The sequence below is a fragment of the Aristolochia californica genome, unplaced genomic scaffold (assembly GCF_029961685.1).
Source record: "Aristolochia californica isolate CCGP_79_NKW_82.1479 unplaced genomic scaffold, dmAriCali1.0.hap1 SCAF_5, whole genome shotgun sequence".
Lineage (NCBI taxonomy): Eukaryota > Viridiplantae > Streptophyta > Magnoliopsida > Piperales > Aristolochiaceae > Aristolochia > Aristolochia californica.
The window spans coordinates 312,826-339,011 of record NW_027182214.1 but is presented as its reverse complement, the minus strand read 5'-3'; the positions used below and the strand labels follow the sequence as shown (position 1 = coordinate 339,011).

Below are 26,186 nucleotides of genomic sequence, written 5' to 3'. Positions count from 1 at the left end.
TTGTCGTTGCGGTTTGGAAATTAGCCATCGGGGGTTGGGTCGAGTGTGGGCCTCCGGTTCTCAATCGATTTTTATTTTTTTATTAATTTTAGATATTCTATGGTTGATATTTTCTTCTATTTCTCTCTTTCATCTATAATTGAATTTTTTTATTTTTAAATATTTTTCTGAATTATTTGATAAAAAATGTTGGTTAAAAGCGGTTCTATTTTCTAAAATAAAAAAATATTATTTATAAGTAGACGTGTGCATTGTGGGTGAGAATAAGAAGATCAACACTTCTTAAGTATTATGAATTAGACGCCTTAATTTAATATTAAAAAATAATAATCACATAAAAAGTAATAATTAAACACAAAAAATACAAGACTTATACAGGTTCGCCTTAATAAAACATCAATTAATATGTCCACATACCGACTCAACGTAAAATGTTAATTAAGTTCTACAACTTAACACTAAGTCCATGCTTATGTTGGTGTAAAAAATGTCCACTGTAGAGGGGCCAAGACTTCACAAGCTTAAAAAAAAAAAACTATATGTAGACGCATGACAGAAATTATGCAAACAATTTAGCAGTTTTTATATATTATTGATTAGCCACGGAAAAGATAAACATATCATAAGATGAGTCATTGCTTTCATTCAGCTACTATAAAAAAAAAAAAAAAAAATGTTTGCTCTCAATTCCTGAAATTCAAGAATAATTCTATGCTCAGCCAAGAATACAGCAGATTTGCATTTTTTGTCATAAAGAAATGGTTCTCCAACAAAAGAATTCTGATCCTCTCAATGGGCAACAATGGTTGCCCGGTATGCTGCCACATCAGAAGCCCTGTATGATGGATATTCATTTCACCAAACAAATGTACGGAACTTTGATAAGCTTTTATGATTGATCATTTATCCGCAACAGCTGATATCTCTATCACTCGTATGGGTTCCGGAAGTTTTTGAGAAGCTCAGGAATGTCGTACCCAAGCATATCATCTACGGCCTGTATCATTTTGGGTTTTAGTTTTTCAAACTTGTCAATGTTATAGCCACCCAATACCTCTCTAAAATGCTCAAGATTCGGGAAATCCCCTGCTGGAAGATGGAACTCCCTTTGAACCTGTGTTGGCAACAACAATAGACTCAGTTTACTTTTTTTAGATAAGCATGAAATTTTGAGAAGATAAACGGTACAATTTCCCTTCCAAAGACACCAGTCAAAAGACTATAAACAGCTTCCACTTGAGAATTGCAATGATCCGGAGAAAAAGAAAGTGAAAACAGTCTTTACTTATACAAGTACAGTTGCATATTGATAACAAGAATAAATACAGTAGTTCAAAGAAACATACATTAAAGATTTTGTCATACGACTGACTCCATAAACTGAACAATGAATCCAGAGGATACAAACAAAAAGTTAGACAAGATCATGACTACAATAGGATGAATATAATAGTTCATGATGGATACTATAGTCCACAAGCTGAACTCTACTGTAGATCATGATTCTTTATTCAACATCGAAAGGAAAATTCTATTGTGCTTGCAATTAAGATGAGTCAGAAAAGTAGAAGAAATAATAGGAAATTGTTCATATCCTCGGTCAAATTTTTTTTCTTCTCCCCTTTTCCTAGGTGATAAAGTTAGCATAAAGAATCTAACAGAGCCAACTGTACACAACAAAGATAGGTACAGACCAATCCCATGAAAATTTGAGGTAGCAACTCAAACTCAAATATCAAATTAGCTCCCACAATGAAAAGCCATAAAATTAACAATATTGTTTTCAACGAAGAAGCAGCATAATATGTGAGGAACAATTTTACTGAAAAAAGCTCCTTGCTGCCAATTGTGTACGTTGACTTCACATCTAGGATTTCACAGAAAATACTACTATCTCAAATCAATGGTAAAAGAAAAAAAATCCAAAAAATAGTGAAGGGGAAACCTTTGCAAATTCATCCTCCAGATTGTCAACGAGTCTTTGCTGGGTCTTAGCTTTGCCCATCATTGCTGGCATCTCTTTTTTGAGATGGCTAATGATGTAGGCATGAATCTTTGCTGCTCTAGCACGTTTGACAAATTCATTAATCTGCATGTCAAAGAAGAGGTCGAAGTCTAATAATTGCAGAACAAAGATAGACTAATATGCAGACGAACAGGAGATCAAAACATAAGAAAAACAAAGAAAAGCCATAATAGCTGTTTAAAGTGCAACTTACACGGCGATCACATGCTTTCTTAGGAATATCTTTCAAATCAGCAAGAAGGTCATCTTGTTCCCTTTCAAACAGCTCTTTTCCAAGAGGACCGATGGCAGCCTCATTGACAGGTTTATCATTGAATGAACTGGTTAAGAAACACGGTCAGTAAGATGAAGCAAAAATCTAAGATATAAACCTCTTGCTTAGAAAAAAATGTACGACAAAGAAAAATATAAAAAAATGAGCCCAAGCTTTTAATGGTCACATCTCACACCTAAAACTCATTTACTACATATTAGTCCTTATTTCTTAATAGACCATCCACACCACTACACCTAGTCACATGCTTTAGCAAAGACTAACAAAATATCGAATATCACAAGAAAAAAAAATTGTATTCACTCAATTCATGCTTTCTTAGGAGGAAACTTTAGAAAACAATAATAGCAACATTCATATTATAAACAAGCTAAAATAACATAAACAGATAGGAGAAAAGTAAATCACACACAAAAAACAGGAAAGACATTCAGAAATAAAAAACTTCCGGTGTGTGGAACTTAAAAAGGCACATAGAAAATACCCAATATAAACACGCATAACCTCAGGAGTATTGACCACTTTTCCCAGTGACCACATCAGTGCCCCATACACCCTCATCAACTGCAGCAAAGAAAAGTTACCAACCAAAAGCCAGTAAAATTTTAAGAAGATGAAAATGAAAAAAGGCTATTACAAAACACGGGGGCCAGATGCAGGAGTTAAGTTGGTTTAAGCTGGTAACTATGAATTAACCACTTAAACCAGTATTTCCCTTTTCATACATGGCAAAGATGGAAGCGTTCTGCAATTTTTTCACACCTTTTTGCTCATTTGTCATGTATGGCAAAACCAACTGGTCGACAACTCCACACATTTGAGATAAAAGGAAGATCTTTCCACCTCAAATATGTGGTCCTGCATCCAGCCAGCCCTATCTAGGCAGGCTATCACTCTTACTTGCTGTGTGTCTACTTGGTCAGCTTTATTCAGAACAACTCTTATCTTGTCATCATGACCACGCAGAGATCCAATCACCCGCTTGAACTCATCACTGATGTCAAGTTTATGAGGATCAAACAAAAGCAGAATCAGGTCACACTTGGCTGCAAACCATGAAATGACACCAGTAAAATCATAGCTTCGCTGGGTTCTCTGTTTTTCTCCAGAAAGAACTCCAGGTGTATCAACAAAGGTGATGTGTTCTAGCAGCTTCAGAAAGAAGAGATAAGTGAGAATAAGAAAATCATAATGAATGAAACTTCTAAAATTTTGGTTTGAGTTGCAAACAGGGCATTGGATATGACAAAGAATCTCACAGGATGTGGCATCTGGGAGCATTGAAATTTTGACAAAAAAGCAGTTCCAAATGATGTGAGACCACTGAAAGGCATGTCTGCCTGCACTGCTATAGTATTCCCAGGTATACTCCTTTCGTCAGGCCCTGACTGTGAAAAAAGCAGAACTATGAACACAGAACATAAATTATATATGATTGTCAGAATTCTATCCTAATTGAGTTGTGAAAGCCTAAGGGTTACATCAGCCAGCCATATAGGAAAAGGACCCTGAGAAGACTTAGCGAATGATCCAAAAGTAATAATTAGACAAAAACAGTAGTATTTGGAACGAACATTACAGATGAAGCTAATGAAAAGTTTGAACAAATCCCAATCCAACACTGTTCATTATCTAAACACACCTAACTTCCCTAAAAATAAATCAATACCTCACCAAGGTAGTATTGTGATGGTTTTTGACAAGCATTAAACAATGTGAACCAAAATCCTACCATGGGCTCTCAAATATCATAAATCCGTATCAAAATCTCAGATATAAAACTCTATCATTCATACATAATCTGATATAAAAGCATCAAAAACTCTATCAGCAAAAAATCTCAGATATCCTAGACCATGAAACATCATATAACTAAGAACCTTAATCCAAATACATCTCAAGTTCATTCAGTTGAAATTCTTATAAGGATTCCATTTAGAAACGATGAACAACAATGCTACAGGAATGTGATTTCAAAATCTAAATAGATTATTGGAAGATATGAATAAGTTGGAGTGTCATTGATGTAATTAGTTTATGATTTTTGTCTCTTCTTCACTCTTACTAGGGTGAAGGGTATATTTATAATATTGGTATTTTAAGCATCTATAAATAAAGCTTTAGGGGGAGAGTTAGGAAGTCCATAACCCTAATTCTCCAACCTTTTTCTCTTTCTCCAAACTCGCCACTCTTCTTTTCTCGTCCTAAACTTTCTGTCCACAACTCTCCTTCTTCTTCTCACCCCTTAATCCTAAGTTTTAACAATGGATATTATTCACTCATCCATGACCTGACGTTTCAAAGGATGAACTTTCATTACACTCTCAAGAGACTGAACTCTTGAAAATTTTGAGAGAAACTTTATGCACTAAAGTAATAATGATTGTAATGTGCATTAAAGATCTCAATGTTAACTAAGAAAACATTCTCAGTTTTCAATCTTGTCAAGTTCTATAAGATAAAAATTTAGAAATTAGGATCTTCTCAACACCAAGTCACTATCAGTTCAAATTGCCAAACAGTGCAACACATTATCACTAGCTGCAGTAAGACACCTGATAATCAAACAGCTTCACATGAAATAATATGGCCCTGTGCCAGGAAACGATAAAGTTTGTAACAATGTAGTTTTGGTATTTGGCATACCATAACAACAACAAATCTGTCTGTTGTAGGTTCTGGTCCAATATGAGCACCTGAATAAAACATTAGATGTGGTAAGCACAAGCATACTTCCCAAGTTAGGAGAAAGAAAACAACCATGTTCAACCTACCAGGATAACCGGTGTTTAACAAATGTTTAATAAATGTTGTCTTCCCAGTGGAATATTGGCCCAATAGCATAACCATGGGTTTGGCATCAAAATCACTATTTGTCTGCAACAAAGAACCGATACAAAAATTCAAAGGTTACTTGCCCATAGATCCTTGATATGGAAGAAAACAAAGAGTTTCACAAGAATATCATCTTCAAAGATCAAGACATACAAATCAACGATGTTTTTCCTTTAAAATAATAACAAGAAGCAACATTATATTGCAATAGAGTCAGAGACAACTGCACCGAACAATACATTGGATTTACCTATAGTCAGTCACTGTTGTCATTGGGTGAAAGATAATGTAATTAAATAACGTGCTACTGTTATACTCACCAATAACGGTGAAACAAAATCATTAAAACGATAAGTAGCTTCCAGGGGCTTCAGCTTTTCAAGATACAACTTCTTCAAGCCATCAAAAATTGATGTAACGGAGCCTAAGGAAACCTGCACATGTCAAGAAACACAAAATAAACTAGCAATTCAATACAATTACCAGCATTTACCTCGTCACTTTAGAAGATTAGTCTCAAACAGGTGTTAGAGACTAAAGTAAAAAAAAAAACATTAATGAAGAATAAAACCACAAAGAAAAAGTCAATAACAATCCCATGACTCTTAAGTAGGGAAAAATGACACCAAACTTTAGCTAGTCATTTTGGGATTGACTTAAGAGTTTGGAAACAACTTAAACATGGTATTAAATCAGGGTGTCTATTTGATTCGGCTTAGCTGACACTCCATATAGTTTGTACCATATTTATGTTTTCCATCTCTTTCATCCGTTGACCATTTGTTTAGGCCTAATAAGGAGTAATCTTAAATAAATTAAAGTAAGCAAATATCCAGGGGTTATTAGTTGGGGAAAAATGACTCCTAACTTAGGTTGATTGATTTGGGATGGACTTGGACCCAACTTTAACAAAATACAACAGAAGGCCAAAAGTGTGATATTTTCCAGCAAAAGTAAAATCTTTTCTCAAAAAAGAATTGACATGGAAATCTGACCAAATGAAAAGTGATTAGAACACCACAAGATGCAGAAGAAGATCATTCAGAGAAGTCACAACAATTTGGATTCAACAGACAACAAGAGCCACAAAAATCACCTTTTTTGTTGACTTGGAGGAAAACCATTGGGGAGCAGACGAATGTTGCTTAGGGTTTCCTGCGGGATAAATTACCAATTCAGCACACTGAAATCACCATGGGTAAAATTCAACAGCACAGATGAATTAGATATATCCGTTACCATTTACATCTGTCTCAGTTTTTACTGGGGAACGCTTACTTTTCTGGAAAGTTTAAGAAACCACAAACCAGTTAGATAATTTAAACTTCTTAAAGAAGCCAATATAAGCAAACTATATACTTACAACTAATAATGCATCGAGACCTTCCATTGTTGGAGGATTCAAATTTTCCAAATCTACAACCAAAGACAAAATAATATTACATCTATCAACATGTCTTACAAAGACCAAAAGAATAACAATATTTCTTAATCATATTTGGTGTGAACCACCTGCTTTTCTCTGTTATACCTGAACTTGCTGTGAGGAGTTCGTGAGTAATTTCATGGCCTTGTTGAGCAAGAGAAACCAGCTGATCATTGTTAAAGGTAGGAAGAGATATTAACAAGGGCCTCTAATCAAGAGCAATGACAATGCTAATATTCCAAGAAAAACTGGGAACACGGACCTGCATTGCAGACACAAACTCTTTGAAACTAAGATATCCCTGCCTCTTGGAATCTGCAATTGCCCATATCTACAGAAATTTCAAAGGTGTATGTAAGGACCACACAAGGTTTTTTATAAAGATAAGAAAAATATCAGTCAAGAAAGCTAGGGAATCAAAATTATTAACAGAAAAGTGCTTCATAATGAGTAATCAGCAGACGGGGTCCTCATCCAGACAATACAGCTGAATCTTGAAAACTTTTTTATAAGCAGAAAATCTCAACACAGCTACTTCTAAAATGTATTTTCACACCTTTTTCTCCTCATATACTGCTCAAGAAATATAATAATAAGAAAGCTACAAAAATCCACCCATGAAACATGCCTACCAAAGCAAAAAACCATAAAAATTTATGATTATATGTTAATAATCTTTTTTAAGTGATTGAGGAGAAAAAGGGTCCACGTTCCTATGTGTGTACTTCCACAAGCTGGCAAATTAGGATACATTTAAACAAGTTTTAGCAGTTCTTCGTTACCTACACTCCCCCAACACTGTCATCAATGACTACGTGAAAACGCCACTGATAATGGAATGCTGATACTCCAGCCAATCCACTTATGCCCATTAAATTCTATAGCCATTTCTAGCCCTTCTTCAGACGCTCAGGATGTCCAAGTTGTGGAAGGGTTTGGCTGGGGTACAGCATCAAAAGTGCATCGAATTGCTGTACATGCCACAAACTAGAGATAGACATCGGAGTTTCAGAGAACAATTATCAGCTTCTGTAGTAAGGACAATGAACTAGAGACGAAAGAGTAAATTATTCTCGTGAGAGCCACCGCGCAAATGTTACCTTGACAGAAACAATAGGAACGAAAAACAACCCGGAACAACGATATTCGATTCTACAAAATGAAGTATAAGCATAGCCACTTCAAACTTCCCGAATCCTCATACCAGGAAATACGAACTTCAATCAGAAACCCTTAGAATTGTTACAAAAGTGAAAAAATGCAAAAAGCGAGGAATAATTAACCTGCTTAAGTTCCGGGCGAGACAAATTCGACAAACCGAAGAACTTGAGGGCATCTGCACCGGTGATCCGACCATCTCCATCTATCCATAGAAAGCAAAAAAATGAAAGTAAGACCAAGACCAATTATAATCGCATACTGAATATGATCTATGACCGAGGGACATGAAACAGAAACCTGAATCTGCGCACTGAAACCACTCCTGATAAATCTTCTGGTGCTCCCGGGAACAAGAGCTGATTGCTGGCGAAGAAATCTCCATGAGATCGACCCGCGTGAAAAAGGGGCTAGAGAAGAGGGGTTTTGCAGACAGATCGTTGCTTCCGCGTCGGAGGCTGCCCCAGGTGTCTGGCAGTATGAAGCGGAGCAATTTGAAATGGACGGTTTGTTAACTTTTTGCTCCGCTTTTACATGCTTTCAGTGGGTTAACGCCACTCCCCAAATGCTCAATTTTTTAGTACTTTTCAAATTTTGAACATGTCAGAGTGATTTTGTACGAGAGAGGGACGGAATGTAGACGAAACTCAAAAAACGCATTAGATTATTGGCTAGGTGGATACTGGATATTCATTTAAAATTTTGAAATCTTAATCTTGATTGATTTTGCTTAACAACCTGTTGTATTTGAGTTTAGGGTTTGTCACTCGTCAAGAGAGTCATTATCCTTATCAACACACTATTGATAATATAGAGATTAGAGAGGCTGAAAACTCGACTCTTATCGTTACAAAAATGGTGAAGGAGAGAGATGGTGAGATTTGTCCTTTTCCTTCCCTTCAATGAGTGGAAGAGGACGTGTTTTACCTTAGTCAAAAAATTTCCACATCGATCATATAAATTTTTTCCTTTTAGACCCAATATTTCGTTGAATTGACCGACAAATGTAAATTATCTCTCTGTTTTTGTAATCAGTTTTCGTAAACATCCGATTTATCTTGGGTCCCGCATGAGCAGCAACACTGCCGTAATGCCTCCGTTTCTGCACCAGCCCCGAAGGAAATTATAAGAAACGAAGGTGGAAGAATATCCGAGGGGAACAAAGAGCTGGATGACAGTATTAGACGAGTCTTTTGACGAACCCGTAAATCAGCCCCCACCAGTTTTGCCCGGCACTTGCATCTTTTTGCAGCCATAAACAGCCATTCTGAAGACGGGTGCCTTCCCGTAAAAGCTCCTCTCATTGATCAAAAACTCTTGATCCCTCCGGCTCAAGTTGTTCAGTACTTCCTCTGCTCTTGTGGTGAATTCGTGGATGATGTTCTTTCGGAAGTCACTCTCTTGTCTCAGGATTCCGAACACGAATTCCTCTTGTTGCTCCGGGATCAAGTTGTTCGGTACTTAGTACGCAACCTCGTCCATTTCGGTGGTGGCGGATTCGTGGAGGGTGTTGTTTTGGATGTCATTCTCTCGTATTCTACACATCTTCTTCTTGTCCTCATTCATAGTTCATGATGTCCCTCGCCAGTTCCTGCTGGATGACGGTGACGTCCAAGCGGAGTAGTGTGTCGGGCAATGGCGTCACTGCGAGGAAATATCCGTCGCTTGCTCATAGAGCTTAAGCACCTCCGCCTTCTTCCCTCGTATGGCGTCTTTGTATTCTGCTGCTGCTGCCATTACCCAGTTGTGAGCCGTTGAAGATAAAAGGATGATCTCTTCATGGTGACAAACGGAAGAAGAAGACGATCCACCTTGCCTATAGCTCTTGTGCGGGTAAATTCCTTCCTCGGAACCAATGTTGGCTCTCTTTCTCCTTCACCGGGATCAAGACCACGCAGTTCCAACTCGGAACGGGGAATCAACTCGGAGTCTGAATTTCCTAGTCAGACCGAGACTCACTCACGACCCGATTGAACACAACTTTAGGAGGACTTTGGTCGAGTCAGACCTTTTTGACTCGACTGACCCAGTTCAGAATCCGAATAGCTCCAACTGAGTTACACTGGGTGAATAAAAGAATTTGTGGTTTACTTGTGATATCTTAGAACAAGGTGATGGTTGAGACATGGTGAAAATAGTTTTTTATGTAATTTTAAAATTATTAATGGGTATTAATGGTTGAACTCAATTTAAACTATCAAAATTCATATAAAATAGTTTTCATATAGTATAAGTTCAAAGGTAAGACTCGGATGAGTTAAGAGACCCACCCCTCTTCTAAAAACAGGTCAACTCAGCCTGATTACACCTTGCATTAAGCCAGCTAACTCATCAAGTAAAAAAATAGTGAAATTATTGATCTACATAAAAATATTCATATTATCTCAATTTTGGCCATTATTATATCATAGTTAGGTATCTTAAATTGGAGTTTCCTTAGGCTCAAGGGTAACAAAAAATATATAGAAATACCTATCCGTATTTAAATTAAAAAAAAATCACGAAGGAATATATAAGAAAAATATTACGCAAAACTATACTCATCTAGCGTATAATATAATGTATTGGCAAGGGTACATGTATCCTTAATATGTATAGCATATTTATTGATATATTCGTACTCTTTGTGTGATCGGAGGTGATTAACTTCCTTACTAATACAAGCATTAGCAAATATTTCTATTGATATGTTCGTCTTTTTCTTATGATCGGAGGTGACTAACTCCCTTACTAATACATGCATTAGCAAGCATTTCTATTGATATGTTTTCTTATGATCGGAGGTGACTAACTCCCTTACTAATACATGCATTAGCAAACATTTCTATTGATATGTTCGTCTTTTTCTTATGATCGGAGGTGACTAACTCCCTTACTAATGCATGCATTAGCAAGCATTTCTATTGATATGTTCGTCTTTTTCTTGTGATCGGAGGTGACTAACTCCCTTACTAATGCATGCATTAGCAAGCATTTCTATTGATATGTTCGTCTTTTTCTTAGGATTGGAGGTGACTAACTCCCTTACTAATACATGCATTAGCAAGCATTTCTATTGATATGTTCGTCTTTTTCTTATGATCGGAGGTGACTAACTCCCTTACTAATACATGCATTAGCAAGCATTTCTATTAATATGTCCGTCTTTTTCTTATGATCGAGGAGGTGACTAACTCCATTACTAATACATGCATTAGCAAGTATTTCTATTGATATGTTCGGCTTTTTTTATGATCGGAGGTGACTCCCTTACTAATAGATTCATTAACAAATCTGAGCTCCATGAATATTTATCAACCCAAGGGGGAAAATGAAATGGCCGATATGGTCAGGGAATCCAATTGGGTATCAGTTAATGTATACACCCAACGCTCAATCATGTCTCTCAGTCCGTAGGAGTGGGAACTCGTAGCCGTTTTCATTCGTCTCTGTTGCCGTTTCCCATCGACCTTCAACCTGCTCGCATTTAATTGACAATGGAATCATTTTTCTAATCGAAATCAGTCCACTGTTCGATTCCAACATGTGGAACAGAGAACGTGTCACACCCAGAACTCACACTAGCTGCACACAGCTGTATTTAGTGATTGTTTATCTTCAAGAAACCAGAAAATTTATTAAAAAAACATCTTAAAATTGATTTTTTTCAGCCACGAATGTAGTGAGTTGATGTTTGATCTGTGACATGAACGATGAGTCGATTGGAGGAGCTCCTTTCTTTTTCTGTTTTTTTTTTCCTGCCTAAAAGAGTGGGATGACAGAGAAGAACAAGGAGTGATTTACGACACCCTTTTCGCTGGAGAGCAGCGATAGCTCAATTCGAGGCGGATCAGTCATCGTGGGTGGGTGCATTTGTTATACGAAAATGGTTGACTTGAATCACTCTTATGTAATTCATAATAGAAAAAGGTAACAATCGGCTTCCACCTGTCCGACGACAAAAAATTTCAGAAAAAATCATCGGCAAGACTGCATCACGGCCTTGTGTCCCTCAATGTGAGTTGATTCTTCTCTCCCGTGTTTTTCTTTTTGTCTGACGCCAACATCTAACTAAACGTTCGCTCGCATCCTCAGATCCCGTCCCAGGTGTCCCATCAATTTCTAGATTAACTTAGTTAAAAGCTTTGATGATTTGATGGTAATAAACAATGGTTATCTCTGCCCTTGCTGCAATTATTGAAGTATAGGAAAGTATTGACTGTTGCTCGTGAATATGAATTGCTTTATACTGAATTCATGCCATGCTGGGCAAATGGGCAGTCAAATCAGCCCCCCACTTCGCTGCAAATAATGTTGTTCTATTTTACTTTTTTAAATATCGAAGCAATTACAGTTCTTTCGCAGACAGAAATCACGCCGTAAAACAAAAATATGGTATGGAAGACGCGGAAACTTCTTCTCTGTAGGCTTTATATATCAACCAGCAACAGACTCTTTTAACAGACGGAGCCGCAGAGATTGTTGGAGTCTGTTCCAATCTGCTAAAACTTCTCGTCTTTTGGGAACGTAATAGATACAAAATACAGAATTCAATTGGAAGGAGGGTGAAGAAGATTGGTTCTATCCATGGCAGAGGAGGGACACCCCCAACAAAGACAGCCTCTCCTGCGAAAAAAGCTGTTTGAACGCTCTGCGTCTCATGCAGACGATGATCTTCGGAGCTTCCGATCCTGCCTCAGATATCTCTGCGTCGACCAATCCACGACTTGTACCAGTGTCATGTCGTGGACCCTTTTCGTTCTCCTCACTTTCGCTGTCCCCTTGCTCTCCCATTTCGTTCTTGCCTGCCCGGAATGCAATTCTGCCCATAAGAGGCCTCACGATACCGTCACGCAGCTCTCCCTGACGGTCATCGCAACTCTCTCGTTCCTTTGCCTCTCGAGTTTCGTCAGGAAGTATGGTCTCCGCAGGTTTCTCTTTCTCGATAAGCTCTGCGGGGAGAGTGAGAAGGTTCGGCAGGGCTACATGGCGCAGCTCAATGTATGTATCCTTCTTCTGTTTTCCTGGACTCTCTTTTCTAGAGTTCTGGTTGTGTTTCTTTTATTGTGTCTTCTGATTTGTGATCGACTAGACGTTTGCAAAATTATATTACACCTGTGGTGGAAAATTCAGAATTTTCTTTAACATCATGAATTAGGAACACCTTGCAAATTGCTTTCTCTGTACCCTTAACTGGTTCTGAGTCTCGGTTGCTCTCAATGTATATTTCTCCAATCTGCATGGAAGATCTTTTCTTTTGTCCCTTCCTTTCATGGTTAATATTAATCCTGTCTTTTGTTGATAATGGACAAATGTAGTATTCTGTTAATTTCTGACATTCTGATCCATCAAAATTGATTTTCTTCTTTCTGAATGTTCTCAATGGGGAGTTTCTTTATAAACTCTTAATAATTAAAGAAATGAAAAATGTTCTCGAGGGTTTCTTTATGAACTCGAAATGGAAATAAATTCTGCATAAATAGATATAATCTGGTCTGCTCATCTTGTTTTCTTGTCTGTTTGTGATTACTAAAAGTTATGAATGATCTCATACTGTATGGATAAAGGAGTACCCTGTTTCTTTCTGTGGCTTCAATTTGCATCAAACATGTGGGTGTCAGCTTTACAGTATATCAGACTATGGTCTACTGATAACGTTGACTCTCTTTTTTCACTCTTTTTTACACCCTAAAGGTATCCCATCACTTAAAACAAATGCATGTGAATGCTTTATCCATGTACATTGTATGGCTTAAGATGATTTATGTCTTTTGTTTTTGGTTCCATTCTGTTTCTAAGCTCCATAGAGAAACACAACACAAATAAATCCTTGTAGCGATATCTTGTGCAGTTTTTGTTTGCTCATAGCAATTTCTTCTTGTAGTGAATTCTCTTAGTTGAATCAAATTGGATGAATTAAAAAAGTTTTTATTTTCATGCAATCCATTTTTTGTCAATGGATGAGAAGAAAAGTAACTTAAAGAAAATTCATATGCTTTTGTTTGAAGTTTACATTTCAATTGACTCCTGTGCATTGACAGAGATAATCAAAATGCAAAACAAAACGAAGACAAGGATGATGGGAAAATAACACGATGTCAGATCCCATTTCCATGCTCACTATAACTTTGCTAATGGAAAGAATCACAGTAACATATAAAGTTAAAAATGCAAAGAAAGATAAAACTAAAAAGGTTGCTCTTTATATATTTGTTCTCCCTTTTGTAGAAAACATTCACATATCATCAGGTTTTTGTTATTATCCTTTCTAATTTTTCCAATATTCAAGTTGATCTACTTGGCTCATATAACCGGAAACCGCTAACACTATTTTCATGTTTATGATGCAGAGATCTTTCAGGCTGTTATCAGTCTTTGTTCTCCCCTGTTTTTTTGCTGAGAGTGCATATAAAATTTGGTGGTACTGCTCTGGTGGCTCCCGGATACCCTTCTTAGGCAATGTATATGCTAGTGATACCATAGCATGTATATTGGAGTTGTGTTCATGGGTGTACAGAACCTCCATCTTTTTCCTTGTGTGTGTCCTCTTCCGACTCATTTGTCACCTACAAATACTGCGGTTGCAAGATTTTGCTGAGGTCTTCCATGAAGAATCTGATGTGTCATCCATCTTGAGGGAACATCTAAAAGTCAAGAGACAGCTTCGAGTCATTAGCCATCGATTTCGAGTTTTCATAGTCTCAACCCTTATATTTGTCACCGCTAGCCAGTTTGCATCACTACTCATCACTACTAACCCTCATGCAAATGTCAATATCTTCAAGACTGGAGAGCTTGCTGTAAGTCTTCTTGATTTATTCATCTTTCATAACTCAATTGTAGCTTCTAGATGAAGGAAGAATGATTTGCCTTGCAAATTATACTTCGCAGCTAGTATCCAACAATATTCCAAATACTATAAACACAACCATTGTCCGATCATCAGAAAGACTGAAGTCTGACAAGCAGATGTGTGGCTTGCTGATTGTTATATGAAAGCAATTGGAGGGTTAGGCTCATTTATTTTTTGTTATCACATTATATGTCAGCCATTTGAAAGCACTTTTTATCACAGATTATTTGTTTCCTTCTGTTAATTAAATAATTTCTTGAGATCATGGGCAAACTTTGCATCAAAATTTTAGATATAAGAATGAACTTCACCAGCAGGTGGTTAATGAGACCTTGTATGGTAACATGAGTTGGATTTGCATGCAACCTTATCATTTTTCTACTTTCTCTTCAAATTGTTGAAAAATGATTTATTCCTTGCATATTTGCAGCTTTGCTCTGTCACCTTGGTAACTGGCATCTTAATGTGCCTCCGGAGTGCAACCAAGATCACTCACAAGGCTCAAGCTATCACATCTTTCGCTGCTAAGTGGCATGTGTGCTCTACCATAGACTCTTTTGATTCTATAGAAGAAGATGTCGAAACACCAGTGCACCCTTCTCACCAACATGTATTCCCAGTTGATGTTGACTCTGACCATGAGCCCACAGATGAAGATGAAGATGAAGGTAGCATGAGCGCTATGCGACCCCTTGTCAGCACCATCTCTTTCCAAAAGAGGCAAGCATTAGGTGAGCGGCATCTATTTTGTGCAAGTCAGGCCAGGGTCTCATGTGGAACTTTTTCCCTCAGCTTGCTTGTAGACCTTTATGTTTTGACTATATTGTGTTGCTTTGATGCAGTGACATACCTTGAGAACAACAGAGCCGGCATTTCTGTCTTTGGAATCATGCTGGACAGAACTTATCTCCACACTATTTTTGGTATTGAGCTGTCTTTGGTGCTGTGGTTGTTAGGGAAGACAGTTGGAATTAATTAGAGGATCGACTACAGTTCTTTGTCTACTTCTTTGTTTGTTATTATTGTGTGGGAAAGTGATCTTCTCCCCCTCTTTATGCTGTTGTTATAAATGAGAAAATACTGGTTCAAAAACAAAAAAACAGGGGGAACCACTTTTCTTATTTGCCAGGAATCTTCTTTTTTGTGTTATTTTCTTTCTTTTCCTGATTTAGATTCACTCACTGTATTAAATACATTTTTTTCCTTCTGGAATCGAGTGTATATCAAAGGCTTTATTTATGCTGAATAATTTTCATTTCCTTAAAAGTTGGTCTCTTTAGTTTATATTTTCTCAGCCTAGTTTGAGCAGATGAGGTTTCATGGAATACAACTATTGGATCACATGTGCAACTTTGACTGTCAGAAATGGCAAATGCAAATGGTAACATACCTCTAATTCATATTAAGGCAGACTTATATGTTTAAGCCTATTTGAACTCTGTTCAATTATTTTAGTATTCTTTTGATCTTGGAAAGTGAGTAAAGCCTTACTTGCTAGCCCAGTTTAAGGATTTAACCATTATAGGAATTGTTTAGCTGACAGTAAATGGACTTGCTGCTCAGGGCTTTTGTGCCTTCGAGATTTGCTGAAGTTTTGAGCATGAAATTTCTCTGTTGGGAATAGTTCTGCTTCAATAATTGAGAGATTTTTGTAACTAGTGCTTTGGTCAGATTTAGGTTCAGCAAACACTCTGTAAATACTAATAGATAAGGCGGCGATCTTGAAGACTTGAGTTTCTATGAATTTAATTGAAGAAAGCGAGGGATGGAGAAGCAGGGGCTTCACACAATCCGTAATTGCTGTTCACTCCGAACTGAATCAAAGAGAACCAAAAGGAATTTGAAGAAATGTCTCTTGTTCTGGCTGTTCTAAGTTTACCGCAATAACAGCTAGCCCCTACAAAGCCTACATTTCATTACTTTGAACAAAAATTATACATGCATTAGCCCTATCAAAAGGGTATCTGATCTTTTGTGGTTATATTACAGAAAAGAACTCAATTTGGGTGACAGCATATTAACTCCTAGAAGCTGGAACTTTCTATCCTCCATAAGCAATCTCTTCTTAAAGGTGAATCTGTAAATATTGCTTTCACAAAACTTTGTACCTGCAACAGGCAGAAAAAGATTTGCTCCATCTCAAACGCCAAAGATCAAAGATATCTCAAACCATGATTCCCATTATTAGCATCAGTAGAATTACTGTAACCATCTGAAAGCAAGGTTTATGCAGAATCGTGTTTCCAGAATAGAATTCAATAGAATTCCAATGAAGAAAAACCTCTTATGTTGCGGAGTGGAATAGCAAAAAAACAACATCCTTCAATATGGCGAGAACCAAATAGGATGGGCCTAACCGGAATCAGGGTTCATGCAGCTCTTATACACCTAGAACTATCTTTCACTAGAAAACTGGCTGATCAGGCCCCGGTTGCAGAAAAAGAAACGGCTCTACTTGCAGACCCAGTTTGTCCCCCCACCCAAAGAGAAGAAATTTTGGAAGATGATCGTGGTGAAGATGAGAACATTTAGGTAGATGAAAAGATCAGTCAACAAGAAAATAAAAGTAAGAAGTTAAGATGGTTTGAGCATGTCCCATTTAAACCTAGTTCACAGGTTGAACGGTTTGTCTCCATAGGCAACAAATAAATGAAATACTAAACTGACTTAGATGGAAGTTGTGCAGAAAGACTTAAAAGGCCAAGGCTTAGATGATGGAACAATGTTTCTCTCACAAGAGTTCAAACAATTTCCCCTGCCATCCCAAGAAAACTACTGTCATCAGCAATGTAACAGTAAACAATCACAGATAGTCGCATACCTCAGATGAAGCAAAGCCACAAAAGGCGAGTTCTCCACTTTCCCAAGCTGTTGTAATGGATTTTAAGGGCATATCTAATAAATCTAAAGAAAATAAAGAATATCATCAGTTTTATAGAATTTACATGGGAAGACCAATACATACATCCTCTCAAATTTACAAATTTACCTGACAATTTTCGAACTTTACGTAATGATGGTAAAAGCTTTTCTGAGTGAGTCCACATGTACTCTTCTGAAACTTTGTCTTCATCAATTAAGGAGTCGAACAATGACGATAGGTTGTCAAGGCTAAAATGAATCAGCCTTTGAAGCTGCAAAACATGTAAGAAAGGCTTATATTCGTTAAACACAGACAAACCCAGAAAACCTAGTTATGAAAAATGAAATACCATACTTGTAATGTTTCTTCAGCAGCCATGTCATCTAGTTGAAGTACATCTTTAGTTATTCTGGAAAAAACAGATTCAAGAACCAGGCACATAATCCTCTTGTATGTTGATCGCAATAGGAGTGGGTTCCATAAGATGCGTACTTTCTCAAGGATGAACACAACCTGGTGACAGAAAGATGATCAAATATAGTTCAAATACAAAACACCTTTAGATATTTAAAATTCCTTGAGGAGGTAACAAGTGAGATCCATGAAACTTGAATAATATAAAACATAAATGAAACTTTTGGCACATCTTCAATATTTGGAAGTTATTAGCACGGTTTTGTCTCATCTTAGGGCTTTATATTTTCAAGAACAATTAAAGAACAATAACAGAGATTCCTGCAGAAGAAGAGAGAGTGGTACGAGTTTAAAAAGGAGTGCTGATTAGAAGAAAGATATAGAAATGGGAGAATATAGGACTAGAGGGGATAAAGAAACTTGTCAAATTGCTTGACTCCTTTGCTTCTATTTAGCTCTTAGTGAGAGAACAAATATGCCCCTGACTGAAAATCACCATACAGGGAACTTGTCAAGCTGAGATGTAGGACAAAGACACCCTAATGCTCATACAGAAGTACCTGATCAATGCTAAACTTTGCAGACTCATACTGTTGCATTTTATGAGTATTCTGAAAGCCATCTGCACCATCAATAGCCTGATAGCATGAATAGAAATAAGACCACACTATCATTTTTAATTAATATATACAATGAATGTCTGGTTAATATGGAATAAAATAATAATACGAGTATATGAAATGTTTCTACCTCATTTAAGCTAGATATAACTAGCTGGAGTTGTTTCTCCAATGTCTCCTCAGCCATTTGACAAAATGTTGGTGTTATATCAGCAAACAAAGCATTTTCTTTCATGCCACTTGGAAAATCCAAACGATACTGCAGAAGCAGATTTACATTGGTTGTTGTTAGATGTTATTCATCACATTCAACAGCTTGAGCATGACAAATTCATGGGTTATCAAAAGAAATGCATAACGTATTGCAAACTACAAAAAATGCCAGAGAACCAAAATAAAGATCAACCAAAATAGATTTTTTCAAATTCCCCAAGAAGAAGATGAGCATAGGCACATGCAATGTGCATATCTACCTTCTTCTGCTGAATCATATAAATGAAGCATGTTATTAAGAGAGGGAGAGAGAGAGGTTTTATTCTCTTATGAAGAGTTATTTCCTATGTTTCTATTTTATGAAGATGGGAAATGATTTTATGTTCAATGTATTTGTCTTGTTTCCTCAAAGGTCAAACAAGGAGACAAATGACAAACAAGCAGCAAAAAGAGATAAGCTAATTTAGCGAAAGCAGTTCAACAAGATCAATATGGTTAATTTTCAAGCATGATTCCAACATAAAATCTGTTCGAAAAAGCAACACCACAGAGAGAACAACTCTCCAATCCGAGCCATCATCAATCTTGGAACTAAAATTTCCTCATTTTCACTGCATGCTATGGTGTATTGGCAATTCATTTCATTAAAGAGATTTCAAATTGAGAGTAGAATACATTTGAAAACCAAACCGTAGTTCTCAACAAGACACCCTCACTTGCACATCAGCATGTAGAGGCTTGTTAGTAATTAACTTGAACTGGCAAAATGACTCAGAGAAGTAAACAGAGAGAAAAGAATTTAAGTGTCCTTTTACTAGTGTACTTTTATCATGTTTTGGGGTGGGTACAGAAAATCTGAGGCCATATATGTTACATGTGAGTTACTTCTGAAAAGTCAGTCTACAATGTCCAGACATGTCTTGCAACATCACTTTAAAGTAGAAGATGCAATCAAGAAACAGACACAAACACTTGTAACTTCTGATCTAGCAAATGACAAATTACACAGCATAATGAGGCTTTCTGATAGTTTATGACCTAAATTATTCGAAGACACATCAACAGACCTGTGTTTTCCACTCTATCCTTTTGGTTTATTAACATGAGCAGCAATCTAATACGTGCTTTCAAAAAGTAATCTAATATGCATAGTTCAAGGATCTTAAGATGATAAAGATAAGAATGCACAACAAGAGAAAAAAATCCAGGAATTGCTATAAGCAAACCTCAAATGCAAGACCAAGGATCTCTTGGGACAAATAGTAGCAGTCATTGTGAACTAATACAGCTGCTTGATCGATGCTGTCAAACTGCTTCTCTAGCTTCATTAATGACAACAGGTGAAAAAGAAATAAGCAAAATGAAGATATTCTTAACATATCCAATACAAAACATATAAAGCTATGAAACACGTAAGACACCACGAAATGACCTTTTTTAGGCCCATTCATTTCCCAAATATAAGAGGGTCGGGCAAAGTGCATTAAAAGGCCGAAAGATCTTGTTGCAATTTCTAAGTTCATGCTTAATTTCACATGCTAGAAGTTTTCATTATCTAAAGATATAAACAAAATAGACAAAAAAAATAACAAAATCATTTACAAGGACTTATTTTTAAAACATTGAACCCATAATCTGGCGAGACTTGAACCCAAGACCTCTCACTAGAAACCCCCTATGTTGCAACGAGACAGGCCCAATCCACTTAGGACATTCATTGAAATAAGCTTCAAATGTGAGTCTAAAAGTGAAATTTAAACTCCCAGAGGAACTTAGCTTGAGTGAAAATATAGTTCACTCAGTTCAAATTGAACATAAGTTAGAGCTAACATGTACAAATTTAAATTCAAAATGAGCACACAGAGGTTCGATTAAGAAGATTAAGAACCTGCAAGCTGAGTTTCCCAGAAAATCTAAGCTAAGCCTACTATAAGTACCCTTGAGAGCAAATCAAGCCTACCCACAAACATCTGTTATAAGATATATGCTGATACTTTGTTTCCCCAAAAAGCCTCTTAAGGATCCAAAGATCATATAAGGGATGAATAACCTTATCCAAACAAGAATACACAATAAATTTATTATGATACTACCTCAAACTACATATGTCAATAAGTTTTGCCAACTCAGTTTTACTAAGCCATATTTTCCCATTTAAGCACAAACCTTGACAGGAATAATAGCCTGATACAGAAGTAAAGCATCCCTGGCAGCATGATAGAATTCCATGGCTACTCTTGCAGATGACAGGCAGACATCCTGCACTAAATGAGTATAAGTAAGAAAAATATCTACATGAATATTATCACAAGAGGATCATCAAACAAAACAAAAGTTACTCGTGAAGCTATGGGATGTATATGATATCAATAATGGTATAAGAAGATCACTGCTATCACACAATTCAAATTTGTCAATATATGAAGAGCATTTCTCAAACTGGAAAACACTGAAGACACACTCAGCATCATCTTCAGAACACAAATTCATCATCAGAATTGCATAAGCTAGAGATATAGTAAAATGGAGCCAAAAAACTAACAGAGAAGTATTAATCATTTTTGAAGTGACAGAAATAAACCTTAAGTGCTAAATGTACAAGTTCCATCAGTCCCAATGCTGCTGCAGACACAACGCAACTCCCCTGCTGGAAAAGCAAGTCAACATGCTTTGAGATTTTCTCAGCAACCCCTTGACCTTCGAGAGTATGCCCACTTTTCATTGCAGTTTCCTGACAACAGAATCACAATGTCAGCTGCATATGACTCATTTCAAATAATTAAAGAACATAATTAAACTCCCTGTGCTATGTACTCACCAGGGAAAAGACAAACTCACTTTGCAAAAGTAACGATCTTGCCTTTGCCAAAATATCATTCCTCTTCCTAGAAGCAAAATGAACCTCAACATTTTGAGCAAAAATGCTCAATTTTTCATCCTGACTTTCGGCTGCTGAAATAAATCCAATTTCTTTCAATTTTGCCTCAAAGTCAATAGTCTGCTTTATAACCTTCTGAAATTCCACAAATTTGGAAGCATCATTTGGAACAGCCTGAAAGAAGTTTATTTTTCAGCCATAGTACCCTGAGAAATAATTACTATTTAGAACTTAGTCGAAGCCTCAACTTTTATCAAGCTAAAATTTAGGCATTTTAGACAATTTAATTAAAAGGTATGCTCAAGGCTCAAATGGCAGATGCATCAGTGGCTTAATATACCAAAAAGAGAATTAACTAATTTAAGCTGTTATTTAAAAGAAAACTAATTTAACCTGTAATTCTCCTAGGACAAAAATTAACATTCTGAGAAACTAAGAAAAAAATGAAATAAGTTATTGATAGCATTGGTGCATTAATTCCAAAATTGAAGAAAACTAAATTTAAGCTCTAAGAAGAACCAAATCCAAGTTTTGGGTGCCTCCAGAAAATTTACAAACACTTCCATCTCATAATTCATAATTCACTAAGAGAGAAAATAATGGAGGGCATGCAAATGACAAGTCCTTAAGTACCTTACATAAAGTTCTGGGAGCGTGCATCAAATCACAAAATACTAGTAAATGATTTCTTTTTACTAAGTACAACTAGTTCTATCTACACATTTCTTCAAAAAAAAAAAAAAGTATAATCAACTAGTGATAGCACAGATGCAGGAATAGTAAAATTATAGTGGACAACTGTACTGTTGACATTCTCAAATCAGTAAGACTGAGAAGGATGTGCTCCACCTCAGTTAAAGACAAACCTTGGAAAGGAAGTTAGAGATAACTAATTCAGAAATGGTTGACCATGTCAGTCTGCCAAAACATCGTATCCATTTGGTGTTGTGTGAGCAAATGGATTCATGAGTAAACTTGATAACTTGAATAAGCTTTGAGTAGATTGTTGCATCATCAATGTTTTCACTCTGCATAACATAATGAACAAAGAAAATCCCTTTATTTTTTTACTGGCATAAAGAAAAAAATAAATCATTAAAATAAATATATAAAACAAAAAAAAAGGGAAGCAAGAAGAGTACGAATGTTTCTGAATGGTTTCAAAAAAATACAACCATAAAGCTGATAACCATTTGCAGAGACAAAAGAAGCCATATACTCTATATACCAGCTTGGATGTTAAAATTCGACAGGTCATTATAACAACAGCCAGAGATTTAAAAAAACCACCAATAGGCGCCAAGTTCAGAGGATAAATATGACTATGAGAGGTAGAGTTGGCAAACCAAGAATTCAATGTCCTCGAGCATCCAACTTTAAACACTATGAACGTGATGCCTCAAAAGCCTTAGGAATCTAAACATTCTTGTCAGTGACAATACCATAAGTCTCAACTAACCAAATACTACAATATAACAATAAAGACATGAAAAGTACCATAAATCTAGAAATTTTTAACAAGACAAATTAATCTTTAGGTAATGAAGTAGAATTTAACTAATCTTTAATGAGATTTTTTTAATCAAATTTAGTGAAAAAGAAGGTAGAAGGGGTTTAGTTGGGTAAGAAAAAACGGCCATCATAGAAGCTGAATGTGAAGGAGAAAATAACATCGGCCCAGCTTTCAGTAAAGTTGAAACATGTCAAGTGCAATCATAAATCTACCTATGATGATTGCTACAATTTCCAACAAGGGCTTTCTCCTTTTCTGAAGACTACTGTATGCAGCAGAAATGATCAGACTCTTCTTTCATAACTTTATGAAGCATATAATAAATTATTTCTGTCTTGCAATATTACATATTCAGATAACTGAAAATATAGTGATAATAGATATGATGTGAAAAGTACCTGAGAATCAGAAGTTGTAACTACTTTGAGTACTGACTCAACTCTTTTATCATGGTCTTCATCTATTTCTTCTACAAAAAGAACGGCAAATCCATTACTTATTGTTGGAATCATGATATACTTGATCATTAAGTCTGCTACCTTCGCGAGTCCATAGTCTATAACTCCAAGTATCTGCAGCGAGCATGAATAGAACTTTAACAAATAATAGAATGTATAAGATGTATGCCACACATTAAATGGTAGCTTGGTTAGAAGAAGGTCTTGAGTTCAAGTTCTAACTAACTTAATATGTTATTTTAATGAGATTTTAAAAGAGTAAATGAAATAAACATGCCTGAAAACGTAATATCGGATGTGACATGGGTGAATGAAAATAAACCACTATAAAATTTAGGTCCAAGATCATCCCAAATTACCAGCCATAGTTCAGAGGCTACAGCTTTTAAAAAATAAAAAAGTTAATAGGCTTCTCCAAGTAATAATTACAAGATCATTCCAAGCTCAAATCAATTTGGGACTAAACTCCTCCAACAACTCTCACTGTCAGACAACTAGCCTAAGAGGTGCACTCAAAGAATGGTGGACTTTTTACCCACCACCACTCCACCTCATGCTTAAGCAGACAGTCTGGCCCAAGACATAGAGAATATATAAACATGGTTCAGAGATTAAAACACAATTTGATCACATAGAACACATATGAGTCATAAAACAAAAACAAAACAGGTTTGAATTTTCTCCGGCACTATATTAAAGTTGGGTCGACCATCATAAGATAACTAGATGAACTTTAGAGGCCTCTTCCCAACTAATAAGTAAGAGATCTTTCCAAACTCAAAACCAATGTAGAACTATTCTCCCATAAAAACTGTAACTTGAGATGCAGAGCACAAGTAGAGTCACAAAATGGGCGTTGCGCCCACCAACAACCTCAACCAACATAGGAATTATTTTCACCCAAAAATTCTAAACTAAAAATGCATCATTTACCAAGTTGTGTAGCAAGCAAATGAAATAGGAAAGATACATAGAGTGACAAAACTCTACAGTATTATGATGGCTTTTTTGCAACATTAGCATCATTTCTTTATTAAATATCATGTTGATCATGCTACACACTCTCTTTTCTATTGCGTAATTGGTATCTCGATTAGCACAGAAAAGGTTCCACAATCATGTTTTTCACTAATAACCAGATAACTATATATATATATATATATATATATATATATATATAGAGAGAGAGAGAGAGAGAGAGAGAGAGAGAGAGAGAGAGAGAGAGAGAGAGAGAGAGAGAGAGAGAGAGAGAGAGATCTGTTATTATTATCATTCCAAATAAATTATAGAATGAGTTATAAGCCCAAAATTGAATATTTGTTCATTATGATGATAAGTAATTGCACTAATCTTATTAGGAGGACGGCTATGTTGTCATTACAGGGTATACTCCTCATTTTTCATTATTCCTATTTTTTTGGTCCTGGTACATATACGTTTTAGATACCCAATTCAGATTATGTATCAGCAATCCAAATCATTCAGACTCCTCCATGTTCTCACCTCCATAGCTTTCAATACCGTCTGAAGCTCTACATCATCGTTCTTACCCACACTCAACTGAGACCTCACTCTCACCAGCCCATTGTCCGGCTCAAACGTCACTGCACTTCCAAGAATTCCAGCTAAAACCTCTTGCACCTACAAAATCCGTAAAGAAGACATGCAACTAAGAAAAGCAAAATCCAACACTCTGAATTACTCAAACAAGCTCCCCACTCACCTCCTCAAAACAATCCCTCCACTCCTGACGCAACAGTCCAACGACCAAGGGCCCACCCTCGTCACTGTCGCCCACCTTCAAATCCCTCAAACCTCTCGCCGCTTCAACCAACCTCCCGTTCTTCAAATCCTCCCGAGCAGACTGTAACCGATCCACGAAATCCGCCACCCCGCGCACAAAGCACAGCGCTTCCTTCTTCTCCTCCAACTCCTTTCTCTTGGAAAGGATCTCTTTTGTCAGGTCGGTGATTTCCAGGTCGAGAGGGCGGTCGGAGAGGAGAGAGAGGAGACTGTCGACGTCGGAGGCGATCCGGTCGGTTTTGGAAATGGATTGCGAGCATTTGGAGAAGATATCGGAGAAGTCGCGGTGGTGAGAGAGGATGTAGGACCGGGCCTTGTCTTTGATGTGGAGAGAGCGGATCTGTAAGCGATCGATTACGAGGCGGAGATCGGGAGCAGAGAGTGGAGAAGTTTCTTCGAAATCTTGACCCGAGAGGAGCTCTCGGACGTCGATTGAGCCCAGGAGGACGTCCATTCTGACCCTTCCCTTCGCTGCCCTGCCTCGCCCTCGAGTAGAGTCCTTCTACTCTGCAGCTTCTGTGCTGAAAAGTAATGGAAACGCAGGGGACAAACGGATATAGTAATCGGAGTCTCGAACGTGTACGAAGATTAATCGAGCTGCGTCGTGAGCCAGCGCCATTACCCGACAGCGTGAATCCGAAACGGGCAGAATGGCTTACCAATGAGATGGGCCCCCAGTTAACTAGGCTACACTATAGGCGCAGATTTTACTCCCAAGTTTCAATTTTTTATTTTTTTCTAATATTAAAAGGTTATTTGTGATTATACTTACAATTAATAATTTGGGCTATAATTAATTTAAATAATTTAAATTAATTACACAAAATCTGTATAAAACCAAGAATAAGAATTTGACCATTATTATTTCTCAAA

At 36.8% G+C, this 26,186-nt stretch overlaps 3 protein-coding genes across 3 annotated transcripts; 1 reads left to right on the top strand and 2 right to left on the bottom strand.

The window, feature by feature from the left end:
- Positions 1-559: 559 nt before the first annotated feature.
- Positions 560-8,449, bottom strand: LOC137965998 (EH domain-containing protein 1-like). Its single transcript, XM_068812427.1, has 16 exons — positions 8,020-8,449; positions 7,845-7,924; positions 6,824-6,892; positions 6,667-6,727; positions 6,499-6,551; positions 6,375-6,417; positions 6,232-6,290; positions 5,456-5,569; positions 5,075-5,177; positions 4,947-4,996; positions 3,560-3,688; positions 3,201-3,452; positions 2,785-2,864; positions 2,220-2,346; positions 1,946-2,089; positions 560-1,114 (listed from the first exon to the last, which is right to left on the bottom strand). Exons 1-16 carry the CDS (start codon positions 8,102-8,104, stop codon positions 929-931), a joined length of 1,635 nt encoding a protein of 544 aa, XP_068668528.1. The 5' UTR covers positions 8,105-8,449; the 3' UTR covers positions 560-928.
- A 3,201-nt stretch (positions 8,450-11,650) lies between these two features.
- LOC137966223 (uncharacterized) lies at positions 11,651-15,787 on the top strand. Its single transcript, XM_068812785.1, has 5 exons — positions 11,651-11,715; positions 12,053-12,699; positions 14,049-14,498; positions 14,982-15,282; positions 15,394-15,787. The coding sequence occupies exons 2-5, from the start codon at positions 12,286-12,288 to the stop codon at positions 15,528-15,530; spliced, it is 1,302 nt and encodes a 433-aa protein (XP_068668886.1). The 5' UTR covers positions 11,651-11,715; positions 12,053-12,285; the 3' UTR covers positions 15,531-15,787.
- A 622-nt stretch (positions 15,788-16,409) lies between these two features.
- Positions 16,410-25,807, bottom strand: LOC137965756 (centromere/kinetochore protein zw10 homolog). Its single transcript, XM_068812093.1, has 14 exons — positions 25,234-25,807; positions 25,014-25,151; positions 23,451-23,624; positions 22,406-22,567; positions 21,480-21,713; positions 21,243-21,392; positions 20,828-20,920; positions 19,888-19,983; positions 18,579-18,707; positions 18,389-18,466; positions 17,769-17,927; positions 17,541-17,685; positions 17,373-17,455; positions 16,410-16,659 (listed from the first exon to the last, which is right to left on the bottom strand). The coding sequence occupies exons 1-14, from the start codon at positions 25,765-25,767 to the stop codon at positions 16,576-16,578; spliced, it is 2,259 nt and encodes a 752-aa protein (XP_068668194.1). The 5' UTR covers positions 25,768-25,807; the 3' UTR covers positions 16,410-16,575.
- Between the last annotated feature and the right edge of the window lie 379 nt (positions 25,808-26,186).

What these genes read in the sequence shown, in the direction of transcription:
- LOC137965998 (XM_068812427.1), bottom strand. Translation starts at nt 8,104, where the DNA reads ATGGAGATTTCTTCGCCAGCAATCAGCTCTTGTTCCCGGGAGCACCAG. An exon ending in AGTTTGTGTCTGCAATGCAG is followed by an intron (nt 6,728 to 6,823) that starts GTCCGTGTTCCC and finishes AACAATGATCAG; the next exon opens with CTGGTTTCTCTTGCTCAACA. An exon ending in GTTAAACACCGGTTATCCTG is followed by an intron (nt 4,997 to 5,074) that starts GTAGGTTGAACA and finishes TGTTTTATTCAG; the next exon opens with GTGCTCATATTGGACCAGAA.
- LOC137966223 (XM_068812785.1), top strand. Translation starts at nt 12,286, where the DNA reads ATGGCAGAGGAGGGACACCCCCAACAAAGACAGCCTCTCCTGCGAAAA. An exon ending in GCTACATGGCGCAGCTCAAT is followed by an intron (nt 12,700 to 14,048) that starts GTATGTATCCTT and finishes TTTATGATGCAG; the next exon opens with AGATCTTTCAGGCTGTTATC. An exon ending in CCAAAAGAGGCAAGCATTAG is followed by an intron (nt 15,283 to 15,393) that starts GTGAGCGGCATC and finishes GCTTTGATGCAG; the next exon opens with TGACATACCTTGAGAACAAC.
- LOC137965756 (XM_068812093.1), bottom strand. Translation starts at nt 25,767, where the DNA reads ATGGACGTCCTCCTGGGCTCAATCGACGTCCGAGAGCTCCTCTCGGGT. An exon ending in CGGTATTGAAAGCTATGGAG is followed by an intron (nt 23,625 to 25,013) that starts GTGAGAACATGG and finishes TGCTCGCTGCAG; the next exon opens with ATACTTGGAGTTATAGACTA. An exon ending in CTGCTGAAGAAACATTACAA is followed by an intron (nt 17,686 to 17,768) that starts GTATGGTATTTC and finishes CATGTTTTGCAG; the next exon opens with CTTCAAAGGCTGATTCATTT.